The sequence below is a fragment of the Aureobasidium melanogenum genome, assembly GCF_000721775.1.
Source record: "Aureobasidium melanogenum CBS 110374 unplaced genomic scaffold scaffold_36, whole genome shotgun sequence".
In the NCBI taxonomy this organism is placed as follows: Eukaryota; Fungi; Ascomycota; class Dothideomycetes; order Dothideales; family Saccotheciaceae; genus Aureobasidium; species Aureobasidium melanogenum.
Window position 1 is genome coordinate 56958 of NW_024470088.1, and position 19643 is coordinate 76600.

At 49.7% G+C, this 19643-nt stretch overlaps 9 protein-coding genes across 9 annotated transcripts; 3 read left to right on the forward strand and 6 right to left on the reverse strand.

Moving 5' to 3' along the window:
* Positions 1-1125, reverse strand: M437DRAFT_60093 (mitochondrial resolvase Ydc2; the record flags this gene model as incomplete). The annotated part of the gene is made up of 1 exon (XM_041023691.1): positions 1-1125. The coding sequence occupies one exon, from the start codon at positions 1123-1125 to the stop codon at positions 1-3; it is 1125 nt and encodes a 374-aa protein (XP_040875167.1).
* Positions 1126-1666: 541 nt separating this feature from the next.
* Positions 1667-2384, forward strand: M437DRAFT_88868 (uncharacterized protein; the record flags this gene model as incomplete). Its single annotated transcript, XM_041028921.1, has 2 exons — positions 1667-1931; positions 2152-2384. The coding sequence occupies 2 exons, from the start codon at positions 1667-1669 to the stop codon at positions 2382-2384; spliced, it is 498 nt and encodes a 165-aa protein (XP_040875168.1).
* Positions 2385-2730: 346 nt separating this feature from the next.
* On the reverse strand, positions 2731-4383 carry M437DRAFT_60063 (MFS general substrate transporter; the record flags this gene model as incomplete). Its single annotated transcript, XM_041023685.1, has 2 exons — positions 2731-3577; positions 3626-4383. 2 exons carry the CDS (start codon positions 4381-4383, stop codon positions 2731-2733), a joined length of 1605 nt encoding a protein of 534 aa, XP_040875169.1.
* A 604-nt stretch (positions 4384-4987) lies between these two features.
* On the reverse strand, positions 4988-6462 carry M437DRAFT_79247 (uncharacterized protein; the record flags this gene model as incomplete). Its single annotated transcript, XM_041027137.1, has 4 exons — positions 4988-5413; positions 5464-6022; positions 6084-6266; positions 6323-6462. 4 exons carry the CDS (start codon positions 6460-6462, stop codon positions 4988-4990), a joined length of 1308 nt encoding a protein of 435 aa, XP_040875170.1.
* A 231-nt stretch (positions 6463-6693) lies between these two features.
* On the reverse strand, positions 6694-7561 carry M437DRAFT_60084 (siroheme synthase middle domains-like protein; the record flags this gene model as incomplete). The annotated part of the gene is made up of 3 exons (XM_041023690.1): positions 6694-6871; positions 6923-7410; positions 7469-7561. 3 exons carry the CDS (start codon positions 7559-7561, stop codon positions 6694-6696), a joined length of 759 nt encoding a protein of 252 aa, XP_040875171.1.
* A 285-nt stretch (positions 7562-7846) lies between these two features.
* On the forward strand, positions 7847-9817 carry M437DRAFT_60058 (uncharacterized protein; the record flags this gene model as incomplete). The annotated part of the gene is made up of 1 exon (XM_041023684.1): positions 7847-9817. One exon carries the CDS (start codon positions 7847-7849, stop codon positions 9815-9817), a length of 1971 nt encoding a protein of 656 aa, XP_040875172.1.
* An 807-nt stretch (positions 9818-10624) lies between these two features.
* On the reverse strand, positions 10625-11797 carry M437DRAFT_79250 (NAD(P)-binding protein; the record flags this gene model as incomplete). Its single annotated transcript, XM_041027138.1, has 3 exons — positions 10625-10783; positions 10844-11636; positions 11694-11797. The coding sequence occupies 3 exons, from the start codon at positions 11795-11797 to the stop codon at positions 10625-10627; spliced, it is 1056 nt and encodes a 351-aa protein (XP_040875173.1).
* Positions 11798-13762: 1965 nt separating this feature from the next.
* M437DRAFT_60106 (glycoside hydrolase family 18 protein) lies at positions 13763-15226 on the reverse strand (the record flags this gene model as incomplete). Its single annotated transcript, XM_041023694.1, has 2 exons — positions 13763-14402; positions 14733-15226. The coding sequence occupies 2 exons, from the start codon at positions 15224-15226 to the stop codon at positions 13763-13765; spliced, it is 1134 nt and encodes a 377-aa protein (XP_040875174.1).
* Positions 15227-16281: 1055 nt separating this feature from the next.
* Positions 16282-18903, forward strand: M437DRAFT_70229 (putative beta-glucosidase D; the record flags this gene model as incomplete). Its single annotated transcript, XM_041025418.1, has 5 exons — positions 16282-16806; positions 16856-17159; positions 17207-17535; positions 17591-18562; positions 18610-18903. The coding sequence occupies 5 exons, from the start codon at positions 16282-16284 to the stop codon at positions 18901-18903; spliced, it is 2424 nt and encodes an 807-aa protein (XP_040875175.1).
* Between the last annotated feature and the right edge of the window lie 740 nt (positions 18904-19643).

The window sequence follows — 19643 nt, forward strand, 5'->3', positions numbered from 1 at the left end:
TTACCGTTTTTCAGAATCAATGTATTCTCGAAGCCTTGCGCGATTCTGCTCCCAGAGAGCAAACGTCACTGCCTGCACAAGACAGTCTGCCAGATCATCTAGTTTACCAGAAATGGCCGATGCATCTTTGGTTTCAACCTCTTGTTCTTGCTCCCCGTCTTTGCTTCGCCGGCGACTTGGTCGTTCTCTAGGCGAACAGAACGAAGCAACCATCGAAGCAAGGTCTGCATCAACCATCAGCTCGTCCGTAGTCAGCGCAAGCGAAAGCCAGTGTCGGGCCAATGCAATCTTGTCCTTCTTCTCGAATGACTTCTTTTTGATTTCTGTCTCCACAGTCTTTGCCGTGTCCTGAGAAACCATGAGTGACGCAGCTATGTCTGCAGGTGCTGGAAAGAAGTCTCCCCGAGTCAGCCAAAACATGCCAACTCGTCGAGGGCTCATCTCCAGGACGTTGGGGAAAGTGCTTCCTTGCGCAACTTGTGTCTCATGGTGACCACGTCGCATTGTCTCCAGTGATGCCCATAGCATGCTCTCCAGCATGTTCACCCGAACTGTCCATTCTTGTATAGCTGGTCCACCACCTGACCGAAACCTCTGCCGTTCTATCAGAATGTAATCAGGTTTGTATTGCAGAAACTCAGAAGCTAGACCAAACGCAATTTTGGACAGAGAGGAGGGCGCATACAGATTTGAGCCTTCATCAGGAGTCATCTCAGTCGCTTCCAATTCTTCAGCCTTGCCAACGCGATTTTCGAATATCCGTGATACTGTTGCTATTTGAGAATTTGTATGTCGAGCCACAAGCCTCTCTGACACATCCAGGCGTTTCCAGTCTGAGAGGTGTAAAGACAACGTTCTATCGCCGTTGTCGGCATTGATTGGCTCAGAACCTTGAGGCAACCTATGTAGATCCAGTAGGCAGAAGGCGAGATTCTTGACTCCCATGTCTATGCTGAGGATTCTGCATCGGGGACCAGGGAGGGTAGGCTTCCTCGTACAGTCTACCAGTGTTTTACATAAATGCGCTTTTGTTCCTGTAGAATTGAGTCCAGTAAGGAATGCCAGGTGTTTGAGTTGCCATGCTTTAAGGGCGGATAAGAAAGCGACAGGATTGGCCTTGGTCATGTTTGTGGAGGAAAGGTGTTGTTCATGTTATCAGAATAAAACACCGACTCCGCGTCAAAGCTCAAGGCCAACCAGTCAAGAACGTATTCCTAAGAAACATGCCTGGCTGTACATAACTCGAACCGCCTAGCTCATGGCGATGCAAAAGGCGTGAGACTGCCCCTCAATTATACCTGCGAAACAAGATGTCGATAGAAGCAAAACAAAAAGGCCTCAACCCGGGATTGAACCGGGGACCTCCTGCAATTTAGATAAGCCCAAAGCAGGAATCATACCGCTAGACCATTAAGGCAACTTAGCATAACTGATCAAATTCTTCCATCGATAACTCTTAGATGTTGTCATGCTACTAACGACCTTCGAATCCGCGTCTCAGCTGACACGATGTCCTGGCTATCACGGCAACAACCAGCCTTGCTGATTCAAGCAGTCATCCATCCCGAGAACCTGACAATGTGTGCTCGCGTATATAAGCATGTCCCTCGTTCCTTGTAGATCTGGGTCGTGAACTGATACACTCATTGTTGAGCTTCATCAGAAGATGGCAGACCAGCACAGCGAAAACACAGGCCCCGACAACAGATCACAAATGCAGTCTAAGGTTGAGCTACAACGACGAGATAGTTCAGCTGCCATGAAAACTACTCTACCGTCTTACGATGAGTCGCTAGCCTTAGGCACCCCACCTGCATATCAATCTAGTCAACCCAAGAAGAAACCAAAACCTCAAGAGCTCACAGCAGGAGCTTCTGCAGCCACGATTAGAGCAATAATGGGCGATCCTATTCCTGAGGAGCCGAGACGAAGTTTGCGAGATCGACTTCTTATCCGGGGGCCGACATACAATCATCGTCGTCCTTCTTCTGAGCGATCACGACGATCACGAGAGAGCTGTGCAACGTGGAACATTTGGGGGTCGCCAATCTCCGATTCCAACAAGTGAACAGAATTTTCTGATGACTGAGGGATTTATGCAGCAAACACCTTCGTGGAGTATTGTGATGCGCAGGCTGATTGCAGATCCAGCCATGATCTCGACACTGCGCTCAAAGCTGGCCAGCCACCTGGACTCCTACATGCTCACCGCTGACTACTGCCACAAGCTCACCATCATGTATCTGTTCGTTGGCAGAAAGGGACGCAATCGTAGCCTGATCCTCAATGGCATCGTCGTCAAGTATCCAGATAGCATCGTACCTTTGGAAGCGAAAGGATCTGAACGTGAAGCATACCTCGCAGTCACCGCTCGTGTTGCATAAAAACAGCAGACTTGGAACGACCCAGACATAGGAGATGAGGAAGGCGATATCAAGGCTCTTCCGCACTCCGAGTTGGGATATCTGACTCTCCAGAGCGCAATGAAGAGTTTGCAGCAGTTGAAGGACACTCTAAAGGGTAAGGTTGTGGAGTTGTAAGCGACTGGAGGAGGCATCGGCTTGAAATAGATTGCAAAACTATTGTATCAACAGAGACAGATGTAATAGGCGTGATCGTTTGAAATTGTCATGACGTCTAATTGAAGTAAAGCAATGCTAAGGTATCATGGAAGAAAGTTGACCAAGAAGATTATATACAAATGTCAAAGGGAAACCACAACTTTTCGACCTAAACAGAACCACGAATGTACAAGAATTCCTTGTACTTGTTGGCAGTCAACCTGCGAGTAGCCTTGCCGAACCACATCATAAGAATCGTACCGAGGAACATAACGCCAAAGCTAACACATCCAAGAGTGACAAAAACCTGCGTCAAGCTGTGGGCATCAAGCCAGATCGAGCAAACAAAGGTAAAGATGCAAGCAAGTGAGTTGTTGTAGACGGCAACACCAACCATGCCTTCCAGGACAGCATCAGGGTAGCAGTCCATGAGGTAAGCCATAGTCAGATCGCCTCCGCATCCGAAGCCAAAGCCGATGAAGCCTAGAGCAACATAAGGTACTGGCCACGGCCAGACGCGCTGAGTTCCCATGCCGAAGAGGATGAGGCCAATGGGTGAGATGATGGCGGGTAGGTACATAAGCCAAAGGCGATCTTCAGCCTCAGAGACATTGTTGCGACGTTTTGCCATCCATCGCACGAATACATCAGAGAACCAACCTCCGTACACACAGCCAATAATGGAGCCGATGAGAGTTGGGATACACATGATAGCATCCGCGCGATCTCCATAGTTGTAGGGTGCAGAAGTCCAGTTGTCGTCCTCGACGGTCATGTAGAAGGAAAGGAAAGCATCTTGCATACCCCATTGCAGACCGGAGTAGATGACGGCTGGGAAGTAGAAGATACGCAAGGTGTGGAATGTACGACGCATGTATTGTTTAAATCCGGTTCCGATCAACGTGGGTGAAGGAGTGATGAGAGCAATGCGCTGCCAGTAAGACTTTGGCACCAAATCGTTTCCATTAGGAATCAAATTGCCTTTCCTCGGTTGATGATCACTGTTGGTTCCGTCGCTAATGATAACGGATGTAGGATCAGCGACCGTCTTCTTCTCACCAGACATGTCGGTCTCGGCGGAGCTTCGTCCAGTGGCCAAACCATCCAGAATACTGTCGCGGTCAAAAGCGGTCTCCTCCAATGTAAAGTAGAAAACAACAAGAGTGCAGCCCGAGATGATCAACGCGAACCAGCCCATCCAGCGCCAACCAAGAGGACTGTCGGCGATAAAGCCAGAGATCATAGGTCCAAGGAAGGTACCAACGGAGGTCGCAAGCACATACACTCCCAGAACAGAGCCACGCTGGTGCTGGAACGTGACATCAGACAACGAGAGCTGTGCAGTGGCCTCTGCAACAGACTCAGAAATTCCCAGGAACAACTGGCAGAGAATAGTGTCCGCCTTGCTGTCAGATCGAGCAAACCAGGCGCTGCCAATGATAGACGCGAGCAGACAGACGATGTATGAGATACGTCTGCCGTACAACCAATTGGCAGAAGACAATGCCAGACATGAGTAGCCTATACCCAGGAACAGCACACCAGCAGCAGTGTTTTGGACGCCCCACCCAATTCCATAATCATCGACCAACGCTGTACCTGCAGCACCGGCACTGTTGGATGTGGCTGCAGTCAGGGCAGTGATGTACAATACTAGAGCAGCCGACCACATTCTTCGCCAATAGCTCCAGTTCAACGGATCATTAGGCGATTCCGTGGGCTGAGGAAGCAGTAGAATCTTGTCCGAGGATGTCGAGTCCGAGTCAGCGAACAATCGGATGGTGCCCGCAAGCTCCTCATGGGTGGAGTTGATGCGATCCATCGTACGGGATTATCTCCTCTGTCAGGTAGCAATTCCAGTACCTATGCTACAAATTGCTGTTGTTTGTCCTGAGAGCAGGTTCCAGAAGAAAATAATCAACTCTCACGTCGCTGTACCGCGTGGAGTCGCAGGTTTATCAAGCCGTCGGGTCTTTTTGTGGCAATTCCAGAAGGTGTTATCGGTGACCTGTGATTTGCTGGGTCCAGTTGTCCGCGGTTCAATGCAGGTAGGATCGAAAAGTATTAACAGATAATTGAGTTACAAACAACCAGGTACAAGGGTGTTATTGAATGCCCTTGACGTATCCGAATGCTGCATGCATCATTTCAACACAGGGGAGACCATTAGGTGCGACGGTGAGTCCAAAGAAGAGGAAGTAGGCACTGGTTGAGGAAAAATTGTGTCGCGTGTCAGCCTCGCGAATTGCCGGGAATAACTCTACGTGGCGACCACGTTGCAGACCGTGCGTCATTGCACATGCTCTGGATCGTGGATGTCTATCAGTTTTGAAGAATATTGCAATGCCACGCTTCCATCAATGCATGTTCAAAGCTCATAATGGTCGTGTACAGCTGGCTGAAGGGGATACGGACTTGATTGTTCCTCAAGATTTTGGTTTCATGGACCTTTTAAGCATACCGCAGAAGCTCTCAAAGAGGATATTATCCTTCCCTTGAAGCCAGTAAACTTCCATGTCGCCCTCTCCAACATCGATGCTGAACCTCAACGAGACCTCAGCAGGATCTCCAGTCTTGAGTGCTTCAGATTGAACTTGTGCTTCTCGATCATCCTCCTGTTCCATCTCCACTCTCTTACGCTTACGTCTTGCCGAACGTGACCATACATTCTGAGTAGCCGTCCCATGACCAACCCACTTTTCAGCTCGCCATTCCCATTTCAAGCCGAGCGCTTCCAGGGTATTATTGAGCAAATCAGCCGCTTCCTGCCTGGTAAATCCGATCGTGTGGATAGTCTGAGCTGTTGGATAGGCCAGAATATGAGCGCCAATATCACTGCCCCTAGCGACCCACTGTTTCGATTAGTATCTTGTCTACGATCAAGAGGTGACTGGTTGCTCACATTGCTTGGCCTTCTGTCTCCATAACTCCAACCTACAGCCCATCTTCGGGTCTTGTTTCCTGCTCGAAGCAGCGTAACGGCCCAGTTGTGGATGCCAATTTCCTTCAACCGATCGATGACTTGATGCACACTAGAAAGCTTTCCAAGCATGCTCGTATACCACCTTACAGTGTCCTTCAACTCTCTGCTCTCTTCAACCATGCGCAGCACGAATCCAGCATCGCCGCCTGGACAAATCATCTCAACTTCCGCACCAGTGCAGACGGCACTGGGTGGGCCAGACTTTCCAGCGCTTGAGACTGCCAAGTCTTCAGCGCTTGAGTAGAAGGGTGGATTACACATAGTGAAATCGAGCTTATCATGTCCGAATGCGCGAGGTGAGATCAAAGTGTCTTCTGCGGTGTTCAGTTTGATCCGGATCCTCTCGCTTAATCTGTTCCTCTCGATGTTTTCATTGGCATATGAGAAGTTTTGAGGATCGATGTCAGTACCGAGCATGTTCCAAGATGGCCGTGAGGAACAAGCTAGTAGGCTGTAAATGCATGATGCACCAATTCCACTGTTGGTAGAGTCAGCTCTACTGAGCTTGTTATGTGCTGGTTCTTTGACAGAGTACCCACATATCTAACCCAGTGATTTTTCGCTTGGAGTGGTCCTCGGTGTCAACATCGCTGGTTGTGTCCATCAGGTCTTGAAGCCATCGAACATAATTGTACCTGACAGGCACCGGAGGACACAATCTGTCGTCAGGCAGCTCAAGCTCGAGGTTGAAGTCTCTTCTCAATATACTCTTCGTAAGTTGTCTGACGATAGTCAGTCTCTACAATTTTTGATTGAATTAAATTACAGGACGACTTGCTGTAGTGCCTTAGGATCTTGAAAATCGACATGGCTGTTTGCAGCATCGTAAAATTTAGCGAAATCAGGATCGGTCATCGCCAGAGCCCGGAAGTCGATATCCTCGTCATAATTTGGGACCTTCGTTGTGGGCGGAGTCATTGTAATGTTGTTGGACGAGGTTTGCAAGCGAGAAGGTCAAGTTGAAATCTGGAGTCAAGATTGACAAGTCAGTCAGCGCCAGACAACCCCCATCTATGACACTGAACTTTTGAATAACATAATTGTACATGGAAGCGAAATGAAATCAACACATCTATTGCCAACAATGACTGGTATTCCCAGAATCCACACCAGACTCCATACTCCATCTTGTGCATATGCTCATAAGATCTAGACAGCAAACCCAAAAGAGCCATCAAACTGCCAGACATCAGGGTCTTCACCTAAGCGAACTTGCTCGAGAGTGGGCACAACATCTGGCGCATAGCTCTCGAGTAGAGCCTCCATGTCGCGCTCCTCCATTGTGCAAAAGTCCTCGAGGGACCACTTGTCGCAAACCTTGATCATCCTGAAAGAATTAGTTTTGTGCGATCGCGAGCATAGATAGTTATATGCGTACCACTTCATTCTCTTGGGGCCCTCTTCGTTACCAGGGGCGACGACTCTGAGCTTCTTTCTCAAGGCACCGACCTTCTTGATGGCTTCACCCATGTTCGGGGGCAAGCTGGCAGCAATCCTCCTGCGAACAATGTTTGCCATTCTGGGACCATTGCCACTAGTGCTGACCATGATCTGTAGTGGGCCATCTCTATACTGACTACCGAAGTAGAAATCACACTCTGGAGGGACATCGGCAATGTTGGCAACGATTCTCTTCTCTTTACACAGCTTCCAGATCATGGTCGAGGCTTCTGGGTCGTCGATGGCGGTCATGACCATGGCAATATTGGGATCGTCGAGGTCCGAGGGCTCAAAGGTACGGTCAATGTATTCGACAAGGCCTTGTTCGACGCGATAGGCGACTTCATCGTTGAGGCCGTCACGAGGGCTAATAAGACGGATTTTGGCATCCGAGTTGAGGAGGTTCAAGATGCGACCGGCGGCTACCTTGACTTGCGGGTCAACGTCAAGACTCAAGGTAAGACACAAGCTGTGTATGACTAACCTCGCCGCCGCCAACCATGAGAACCAGCTTGTTGCGGATCTGCCAAGCGAGCATCAGAGAGCCGCCGCCCTCGATTTCGGGAAACTTGGCCATGGCGACAGATGCAATCGCTGCGCAGCGTGTTGGGGTTACGAAAAGAGAGAGAGCAACTGGTCTTGCAAATTCCCAGGGCCAGAATAATATCTTTGGAGATTGGCGATAAGAAAGGCAAACCCCGCGGACAAGGTCATCGGCGGCGGCATCGCATCATGGCGGGCGTCAAAGACAACCAACTTGTGGTCCATGCAACGGGCCGAGCGCGCCGAAGGGCGGTGAAGTCAAGACCCAAACAGAGGAATAGCCAGTCTACAACTGTCGGCCGCGTGCCGCTCGTATACCATGGCATCGCGAAGGTCCCTAGGAGGAGGACGAGTCTTGGGCAGCGGCCGCTCGCTGTCGCCCGCCGTCATTCCCCAGCGCCCGCACCAACTCACTCCTTCCGAGAGCTCCCTATCGCTTGCCTCAAGCTCCCACACGTCCACCACCGAGACAGACGACATCGCGTCTAGAGTCGCCCTCGACTCCAACAATGGCCCCGTCGGTGGTGCTGCTGCCGCCAGCTCGCGCCTGGTCTGTCCCATCTGCAACGAGGACATGGTCACTCTGCTCCAGCTCAACCGCCACCTCGACGACAACCACCAGAACCTGCAAGAGGTCGAGCAAGATGAAGTCAAGAATTGGTTCGAACAACAGATGAAGAAGGCCAAGCGCTTCCAGCCCCTCGCCGTCCTCAATCAAAAACTAAAAGGCCTCGATGTCTTCGAGTCCAACGCGACAGCCCCTGCACACCAAGTCTCAACCCTCTCCTCGAGTCCCTCCAACTCTGGCCGTACTACCCCCTCCCAACCCTCTGCTGCTCCGTCAGAAACTCGCCTAGATCCCGATCAGGTTGTTACCAAAGCACACTGGCAGCGATCCACCGGTCACGACTCCTGTTCAGACCCCTTGTGCGGCAGACGTCTTGGAAGTACCAATGGCAACATCAACTGTAGACACTGTGGTAAGCTTTTCTGCGAGGAACATACCATGTATCAGATGAAGCTGTCTCGCTCCGCCCAACATGAACCCGTCCGCGGCTTGTGGTGTCGCGTGTGCGAGACGTGTTACAAGAGTCGTCCAGGTTACAACGATCATACTGGACTCGAGCGCGATCATACAAAAGAGTTCGCTGCTATCCGTAGACGCACAGTAGACAAGGCATATCTCGAAGTGAGCCGCCTGGAGAAGCGCCTCTCGAGGCTAACCCAATTGTTGGCCAATCCACCTCCGCCCGAGAATGATCAAAGCACTAGTAGCTTTCTGTGGTCGCTTGCTGGCTCTAAAAATCACATCCGCACTCTGGAACAGTCAGTGGTAACATGGGAGGACGATGCCCGCGTTCTCCACTGTCCGTTCTGCCAGCAACAATTCTCTCAGTACTCTTTCCGTCGCCATCATTGTCGAATATGTGGACGAGTCGTTTGCGGCGATCCAGCCACTAATTGCTCTTCTGAAATTGGCTTGAATGTCGATGCGCCACTCAAAACTAATAGTCTGGAGAAGTCTGCCGGTCAAGTGGCCGTCGATGTTCGTATGTGCAAAGACTGCCAGCACACAATATTCAGCAAATCAGATTTTGCCCGCCAACTCTCGGTTCGACCTCCGGATCAGCGAGCTTATGAGAACCTTGTGCAGTTTGAGCGTGGTATACGCCTTCTTCTACCAAAGTTTCAGAAACTCCTCCAGGCCCTGCAGGATCCCGATAAACCTCCGACACCCACTCAGCTAAACGATGCTACTAAAGTGCGCAGACGTCTTATGGATGCATTTACACAGTACGATGTCGCGGCCAGGCGGATCAGAGACCTGCCTACCGAGAGCCAGACGCAGGACCGTTTGCAAAAGGCCATTTATGCACAGGCGACCACTTTCCTTCATTTACACATGCTTCCCCTCAAATCCTTACCCAAGTTGCTTCAACACGCAACGCCACACGGCAAACCGCAAGCCAAGTCCTCGGCAAATCCTTTGGCTGCAATCAAGAATGATCAGGCCAGACCCCAAGGTAGCCGAGCGAGTAGCTCATCATCCGCTCAAGTCACGGCTCTGGAAGCTGAGGAAAAAGAACTTCGGGAGCGAATGATCGTCTTAGAGGAGCAAAAATTCTTTGTTGAAGGCATGATTGCTGATGCCAATAAACGAAGGAGATTTGACGAAGTGGCTAGTCTGGCGGGTAACGTCGAGGACTTGACAAGAGAGATTGATCAGTTGCAAGGTCAGATTGCAGGCATGGACTTTGCTGGTGCATATACCGTTGGCCAAGAAATTTGATCATCATCTTTCTGCTCATCATAAAGGCTGACCTTGTTTTCTGCTGACACACGACATTGTTTTCTTCAATTTAGCGCGGCGTTCGTGGCGGTGGCTTTTGACTTTTCATTCTATAGGTTTGTAGCCTGTTATGACATGATTTTCTCCCCATCCTCAGTCCCTGCCATGTTCCTACCTAGTCCACGCGTACAGCGGGTTTACAAAACATGGAAGGATTGCGCCAGGGCGATATTGGCTAGTGTTCTGTCTGACGGTTGTGTCATGCCATCGCATCCTCCTGCACAAAATCCTACGTCTTGCCCTCAAGACGCAGCTTCAAGCCATGACCTGATATCTGGCAGAGCGTATAGCGCATGTATCTAGTACTAGTACCACCCAGTCTGGGAAGGTACACTAGAGTTAAGTATCTGAACCATGTGCAGCAGAACGTATTCTGAAGACTGGAGAGCAACTGTACCTTACCTAAAGGTGTGTCCTGCCCTGAAGATTGCACCCTTTGATTGCCAAGTCAAGAAGCATGATCTACAGGTCTGGAACTGCTTTGCTTTTGCGCCCTCCAAATTCCAACCTCCTCCACGTCGGCTCATGCAGCCGAGTCCGACAAGTTTGTCTCTTTCTCCGCATTCAACCCCAAGATCGTCATTGCATTCGGCAGGTGCGGCCCGCAAACCTGATTTCACGGTGGCTGATGCCCCTGAACATCAACTCGCTGCATTAGGAAGACTTAACACGGCGAATGCATGAATAGAACATAGCTTATAGATGTAAAAAAGAAGATTCGTTATATTCGTAACACCTCACTAACACTTATGCAGCCACGTCTTTTGGTGACTTGACCCAATCGTGGTCCCAAGGCATCATGGCATCCTTGCCGACTACCGCCTTGATAGCTCTCTCGCTAATATCCCAGAAACCAGGACCCAACGAAGGATCAGCGGCTAGATCTTTCTCTCGTCCGGGGACGCCCTAGAGTATTTACGTCAGCAAATGTACAAAAAACAGGGTTGTCTGCAAAGGAAGGCTTACAACGTCGACTAGGTACGCGCCATTCAAGTACTTGTTCTCGACGTCGGGTGATGTGGCTGCGTAGAGAACGATGCGCGAGCTGCTGCGTACCGCGAATTTGGTATCCTTGGAAAGAGTGTCCAGAATGTGATCGCAGAGATCTGAAGGTTGCCAATGGCTATCCCTTCTATATTGGCTGCCTGCGTCTGCCAAGTTCCTTGATGGTTGCACGGCGAGTGCGTAAATGTTGTCATGGTGGCGCTTGACAATGCGCTCAGCAAGGCCATGCCTGACACCAAGGAGCAAGCTAGTTTTCGAGCGACGGAAAATCTCAGAACAAACTTCTGCATCGTAAGCAGAGCGGTGTTGATCTTCTTCGTCACTGGATGAGTCGTCGGAAATGCTTGGTAGGCGTTGTTGTCCTGGGGCTTCGAAAAGGACACGAGGGGCTGGTGTATTGGGTATTCTGGAAGTTTTGCGAAGTAGGGGCCAGAGAAGATTGCTGGCGTAGAAGTGACCCAGCCACATCATACCAAAGTAAGCATCAATGCAGTGGAGATCGGTTTTGAAGTGAGCCTGGTCGATTCCTGAGCCGAATATACACAAGTCCAGCCGAGGAAGCTCATCGCAGAGGGCAGAGAAGACTTCTTGTACTTGGATAAGGTCCGTCATATCGCAGTATCGATAATCAAGAGCAGCGTCTGAGCCAACCTCATCGCGGACAGTGAAGATCGTTTCTTTGCTTTGCTTCTCGTGAACATTCACCATTATGACTCGGCATTTGTGGATGACGAGGGCTCGAGCAATTTCGCTGCTGTCGAACTTGTCAGATCAGATATACAAAAGACGCAGGCACAAATTGGAGGCATACCCAATCCCGCATGCACCTCCCGTAATGATAGCAGTCCTGCCTTGTAGATCTGGCATGCTGTCTGGAGATTGGAAGATGGGAAAGTAAGAGCCTGGGGCGCGCATGTTGATTGTTGTCGGGACACTGCTGGCTTGGGTTCAGAAGGGGTAGAGGTTGAGGTCGAGATCGATGAGGTATGATCGGAGTAGCAGGACCAGACAAAGCAATTGGTCAGGTCGGACATATATACTTGTCCAAACAAAGAATTGATGCCTTGAGGAAAAAAAACTTGATTGAGGATAGTGTCGTTCCTGGGCAGGGACCTTATATAAGCACTCCTATGTACTTCTCGCCTGATAGTCAGATAACTTAAGATTAGGATCGGGAGACCTGCTTGGTGCATGAACGGGCCGGAGAGCCTACCTCATAAGCACATAATTGTGAATAATGATGGTAGAGGATCCACATCCCTGTCACACTTTGGCGGCTCTTGCTCTGGCTACAACTTCCCCGGATGCAGGCCAGTGACCATGTCGCATTCGGCAAGAATTGCATTGGAATGTTGGCAACTTTTAGACGCGCTTCCCTGATTTTAAAGGGAGCATTCAGGTTTTGCTGAGACTCCTATGACCAGTTGCGTCCTCAGAACTCTTGACCTGTTTCGCTTCCTTGAAGATGTTATCAGGATCGCAAAATTGGTCAGAAGGTTGCGACGAGTTTTTCTTTGTCTGGTAAGTCGTGTTGTTTGATCATTCGTAGGCCAAGCCAGCCGTCGCACCAAAGTCAGAAAATAGCATGCTTGTCACTTTAGCATATCGCCGGCTACGCGTAACGGCCGCGAGGCTAACATTAGCGGAAAAAAAACATGCGCATAGCAGGAAAGCTGAGGACGAAGAGGCAAGTTCGTAAAGATGACGCAGAGGGTCCCGGCTGATTGGCATCGCTCGTCCCCAGACCCCAGAATGCCGTTGTTGCTATGAGAGAGATGAGCATTCTTTCCGTCATGAGCGCGATCCTTTCTCGTGTTGAGTGCTCAACCCGTGCTGGTGGAGTAAGCCCTATTGTGAGCTTGTAGGCGAAATAGGCACAGAAGGTAGCGGCTGCCGTTTCGTGCATGCAGCTCGACGAGCTGTGTTGAATCGAAATCTTCGTTCATCATACTCTGGCGTCGATGGAAAATCCAAAACTCGATCTGCTGTGCGATGACAGAGACCATGCTATCTCCTGCATTCCATCCAGCCAATCTCGATGCTCATGGCAATGGTCGGCAATGGTGTGACAGGCAAGGCACCCAGCCCCCTGCTACAACGCACCGAGCGGGCCGCAGCAGCAGTGCAACATATCTCGTACGTGAACGAGAGAGGAGCTGATTCCGCTGGTCATCACAATCGCCATCTGACCATTACCTGAGACTGATGCGGTGGCGGGCAGTGGTCTGAGATTAGAATCGTGCTCAAGAAACTGCAGATAAGTCACATCAGATAGAGAAGCCAACAGCTCAGATACCAACCCACCAATCATTTCTTCAATGCAAGTTGCGGGTGATACGCTGTGTGGAGAGGGTTTGGTTCATGCGCCGAAGCTTCAGAAGACAGATGCAAGGAGGAGGCTCAAATCAGCATTCGTGGGGTATTACCGGCCTCTTCTCCGCTGAGTGCGATTCTGGGTTTTAGGAAGAGATGCTGAACACTCTTGTTTTCTCTCAAGCGCTCTGTAGATCTTCTTTGTCGGAAGCTTTTAGGAATGTGAGCCCAATTACAAGGTATCATATACACTAAACCATGAATTTCCATCGCAATTGTTCGATTCTTCCATGATACAAGAATTGATGAAGATAATACGAGAACATACCTTCAGAGACAAGCTTATTCCAGCAGAATAGAGTTATGGCCATACAAGATGCTCTGTAACTATTGATTCGCGTCTCTGGTCTTGTCCGCCGCCCCTTCTTGTGTCTACCTTACATCGTGAAGAACACAGCAACACCAGCCTTCATTTGAGCCGTTTTTTCATCCTAGGGCCTGACATACATAGAAACTCAGAGTTCATCTCTCTGTGGCTTGGTACTTTTTGGTTTGCTACTCCTATGGTTAGTATCGATAGAATTGGTGGCTGGGAACAACATACAGCTTGAGGTATTTCCTGAAGAGAGCATTCAGTGTCTTCAAATGCAGGTATCCATCGGCGTCTTCTCCTAATCCCCATGCAAAAACACCTCCGAGCTTACGATACTTCACGATGGCTGGAAACTTCTCTGCCATAGACGCAGGTGTGTCCCACGACCAAAAGATCTTCTCATCTGGATCCCAATAGTAGTTCCCGTCATTGTCCCATTCTCTTTTGTTCAAAGCGGTGTGGAATGACTTCTCAAGTTCTTTTGGTACCTTGTCATGCCATGAAAAGGAGCCGCTTTGACCAAGGTCCTTTCCCGTTTTCGGATCTTCCATCAACGCTGTCTTGCAGCCTATGGGCATTTGGCTACAATCGCCGTCTGTTCGATACCACTTAACGTAGAATGCAAATCCTAGATTGGCCTTTTCCGCGGTAATGCCGTTCGTCAGGTATGTGTCTATGGCAATGAGAGAATTGTCAATGCCAGTGTGATGCATAGTAACATTGTCTCGCCTGTTGAAAAGGTCATATGTCATGATATTGAAAAAGTCAAGATGTCTTGCTGCCTCGGCAAGCGTTTCTCTCTTGAAAGCCACTTGGATATCGACTGGCTTGCCCCTTCATGGACGTTAGCAGAATCCGTTTCAAGTGAGAGCATGCCACATCATGAGTCGAGCGCGCTACTTGCCTGCACAGAAGACATCTACAAATGGTTCAGTAACACTATGCCCCCTGTGATCCCGTCGACAAGCGTTCTCATATGCATATCAATGCTCGTCAAGGAAAGACCTGCTCTTGGTGATTTTGTGTCACGACAAAGAGTCTTTTCGTTCGCTAGCTGATAACCGAGGGCACCTTTGACGAGAGATTGAGGACGACAAACTAAAACAGTGCTTCGGCAGGCTGATGCGGGCCGACTCATGAGTGGACACACGTTCATAGACTTACGGAACTGCTGCAGACATAATTTTGTCGGGTCCAATGGCAGCTCGGATCTCAGCAAGCAGCTTTGGATACGCCTCGACTTCCCAGCTCTTCTCGGAATTTGAAAGTTTCTTGTAGTCCTCACCGTTGCCGCCGGGATATTCCCAGTCAAGATCGACGCCGTCTGCATTGGTGAAATCAAGCATAGCCTTTACGTTCTCGGCGAATGCTTTTCTGCCCATCTGAGAAGCTGCGGCTGCAGAGAAGCCATTGGTATCGCCCCATCCTCCAATAGCAATCATCACCTGGACTTTATTGTTTTTTGGGAACTTGGCGCGGACACTCTCGACAGATGTGAAAGGCTCCCAGGTTGAGGGACTCTTTCCGATGAAGGACGAAGATTTCATGAAAGCCAACACAACATGCGTCACGTCCGCGAGATGAACGTCAGCAGGAAAGACTGGGTGCTGGGCTGTCAGGTAGAGGACGTATCGCGAGGCATGGCATACATATGCCATAGCCGCGACTAGCGCGAGCAATGCCGTCCGCATCTTGTGTTTGAGGAGAGTCGCGCTCGAGGCTGCGGAACGTAGCTTGCGGCGTTCAAGACTTTGGTATTGATGAATGAGGTATGAGGTCGGGATGTGTGGTGATGATCAGATGTACTAAAACTTTGGAATTTGGATGTCGTTTCAATTGTGGCTGTGGTGGCTTTGCTAGCCCCATGTATGATCATGATCCTCCGAATGCGTCAGCCACCTTCTGTGGCTTCACATCAGTCAACATCAATGGCCTCTGTTTGGATTTCTATGTGAACATTGTCTTGTGCAATCTGTTTCGATATTGTTTGAGCTCACGAGATCGTAAGATGCTAGTTGAGATACGATATTGCCTTGCTCAACTACAGGAAGCAAAATGTCGCTTCACGCGTGGCAGTGGAGTTGTAAAAGCGCGTCCTTGCGGCGATCGAACGGCGACCATCGACCAATTCGTCCACTACTTAGGGCACTCTCATATGCGTCGCCTCTGGAAGACTTCCTGCTTGTATCATATTTTAAACCCTACACAACTTGAAACGACATGCTACCCATAACAAATAGCTTTAATAGGGTCACGACTGCGCGGCCGCGATCAAATACAAGAGATTTGCAGAACTAGGTTCCGTGTCAGTTGATCGATTCCGAGTCGAGGCAGACTGTACAGAGATGAGTTGAATGATTTATTGCAGCAGCATGTAAGCCTGCAAACTCGAGATGTAGACCCCGTGGCAATCTTCTCAATTCTACAGAATCGATTAACAGGTGGCTACTGAATATCATCTAGCCCGGATACGACTGTTCTACTTGGCCATGTTCGAGGTTTGGCACGACATGCCCTAAGTCAGTATCTCACTTTAGCTGTTTGCTTACGACACATGCTCCTCGACAGTCAGGTTTAGTATTGCGTGAGCTGGGCTGTCATCATTGCTGGACTCATATATCTAGGTCCAGTTGCTCGCTGACTTGATGGGAAGCTCTTCACATACACTCTCTCTTCTCTTCTACGATCATCTGGCTCATTGCTATTTTCTACCATGAAGACCGCCGTGGCTCTCTTGGGCGCTGCGACCATTTGCACCGCATCCATCAACAATACAGAGGAAGGTCTCATCACCAACGGACTCGTCTCTCTTGGAGATTGGCAGACAGCCTTCACTAAAGCTCAGAACTTCGTCTCGCAGCTTACAACTGAGGAAAAGATCACGATCATCGGAGCTGGATCTCTGACGAACGGTTCTGCCAACTGGACAGCTCTTACTCAGTCTGATGGACCTCAAGGAGCAGAGAACTTCTATTACGAAAGCGCGTTCTCCATGACTTGTGCGCTAGCCATGACTTGGGATAAGGATGCTATCTACAAGCAAGGTAAAGCTGTAGCTACCGAATTCTATCAGAAGGGCTTGCAACTGTTGGCTGGACCTGTCTCCAACCCTATGGGTAGAACGGCTTGGGGTGGTCGGAATGGCGAGTCCTTTGGACCTGACAGCTACTTCAATGGAATCCTCGGTGGTATCAGCGCCAAAGCCTATCAAGCTGGTGGTGTCATCGCAGGTGGCAAGGTACGATTTGGTTACCTTCGCCATGCCACGGTCGCTAACCAGTCCTCAGCATTTCATTCTCTACGAGCAAGAGACCAACCGTAGCTCTTCAAGCGGAGGTGGTGGCGGTGGTCTGGGCGGAGGTATGGGCAGTGGCTCTATGGGGCCAGGCAACAACTCTATGGGTTCTATGCCCTCCGGTTCCGCCCCTGCAGGCTCTACTCCATCTGGCAATGCTTTGAGAGTACGAGCAGACAACTCCTCCACGACCGAGTTTGCCGAATCTTCGGCCGAGACTGCCCCTTACTCGTCCAACATCGATGATAAGACGTTCAGAGAGACTTATCTCTGGCCTTGGTACGACATCATTAAGGGTATGATTCTGACGACAGCATCTTGATCTTGTGCTAACATATCATAGCTGGAACTGGTGCGGTGATGTGCGCAATGATCGAAGTCAATGGTTCTGCGGCTTGCGAAGACAAGTCTCTTCTCATGGGTACCCTGAAGACCGATCTTGGCTTCCCAGGATTTGTGTTCCCCGATACCATGGCTCAAAAGACAGCATTGGGCTCCATCTCTGGTGGGCTAGACTATGGCTCCAGCAGCACCTGGTCCACATCAACTGTCGAGGCCTTCCTAAACAACGGTTCTCTTACAGAGGCACGTCTTAACGATATGGTCATTCGTAATGTGATCGGCTATTATAAAGCCAACATGGATAATGGAGAGCAACCATCGAAGGCAGGAGTAAGTGTTCGAACGTGTCGGATACAAAACAAACGCTAACCTCTCATTGTTCTAGTATGATGACTATGTTGACACTATGTCCAATCATGCTGATATCATCCGAGAGAATGGTGCCAAGTCAATCGTTCTTCTCAAGAACGAAGGCGGTCTTCCTCTGCATAAGCCTAGAAGAATGACACTCTTCGGTGCCAATGCCGGACCAGTAATGGGAGGACCGAACATGCAGTTCACAGTTCAAGGCTCGGGGCCTACCTATGATGGCCATCTTGCCAGCGACTCCGGCTCTGCTCAATCTTCGTTGCCTTATCTCATCACGCCTGAGGCGGCTATCACACTGAGAGCATCAAAAGAGCATACCAACGTTAAGTGGATTCTGAACGACACCTATACTGCTAGCAGCTCCGGCAACACTCTGGTCACCCTTTCATCCTCGGAGACCGCGGTTGATGCCTCTTACGCAGGCTATGCAGCTGCGAGTGATGCATGCCTTGTTTTCCTGAATGCTTTGTCTGGTGAAGGAGCCGATCGTACTGAGCTCTACAACAACGACCAAGACACGATGGTCAATATTGTCGCTGCCAACTGCAACAACACCATTGTTGTTATCACCACAACTGGCATTCGTCTTGTAGATCAGTGGATCGAGAACGAGAACATCACTGCTGTACTCTACTCAGGTCCCCTTGGTCAGGAGAGTGGAAACTCCATCACTGACGTGCTCTACAGCGATGTGAACCCGTCAGGCAGACTTATTCACACGATTGCAAAGAACGAAAGTGATTACAATGTGGACATTTGCTACACCAAGAATTGCACCTTTTCCGAAGGCAACTACATCGATTACAAGTACTTCGAGCACAGCAACACCACTGCTCGTGTGCGCTATGCCTTTGGTCATGGTCTTTCGTACACCTCTTTCCAGTATAGTGATCTGAAGACCACCAAGATCGTGTCCAACCTTTCATACCACGCCAACGGACCCCTTGAGATTGGAGGTCGTGCAGACTTGTTTGATGTTGTCGCAGAGGTAAGTCGATCAAACACAACGGCTGATACTTGTACTGATGAATCTAGGTTGATGTCGTTGTTAAAAATACCGGTTCGCGTGATGGAGCTGAAGTCCCACAACTTTACATCGGCTACCCAGAAGATTCCAAAGCTGACCAGCCCATCAAGGCACTCCGCGGCTTCGAACGTGTAGAACTTAAGAAGGACGAACAAAGCCAAGTGAGGTTTTCACTTCGCCGTAGGGATCTTTCGTTCTGGGACGTGAATGCACAAGAGTGGGCTCTGCCGACTGGCGACTTCAAGGTTTACGTCGGTGCCTCTTCGACAGATCTTCGACTGACAGGCACGCTTACCATGTAGCTCTCGGGTTTTCGTTAGCAATATGAAGAGGATTAATAATGAGAAAGGTGGGATTTGATACCGGGATGGTGGGGCTCGTTGAGGAAGCCTGGAAGCAAGAGAATAGGCAAGCGGAGTTGCTACCGAACGTTCTGTACCCAACGACATGGACCGAGAATGGCACTGCGCCTGATACTATCACAGGTACTAATTCTGTCAATGATGATCCCAGCCAGGATGTTGCTTTCGAGCGTAGTCACTGCGAGTTCCCTTACCGCACTACCTACAAGGGACCAGACTTTGACCCCGATGTTACCACCAGTTGGACATGCGAGAAGACCAAGGACTGGTAAGAGTGTGGTCCTGGTACGCTTCCCAGACTGTGCTAAGCACTGGTCTAACAGGCACCCATGAGAAGAATATATTGCTACACAACCATGATAGTCGATAATGCTAAAAGATACATGTGTATATTTACTTCTATTGTCATAATCCTTGACATAGACTGCTCCTTCAGCATACAAGTACAGTCTTAGATATTGTTCTTACAGTGTGGTTCTCGCTCAAAATAGCTCAAACATATCAGTACTGTCGTGACACTAGCAATTCAATGGTTTTGAACGCAAGCCTCTGTGCATGCTTCTCAATGCATCCTCCAGCAAGGTCTTTAGGTCCATCTAGTGTAAGCCGATAGCCATCCGACTCAGACACTACCAAGATCTCATGTTTCAGCTTGATTGATTGCTCAGGCATCGTATGCA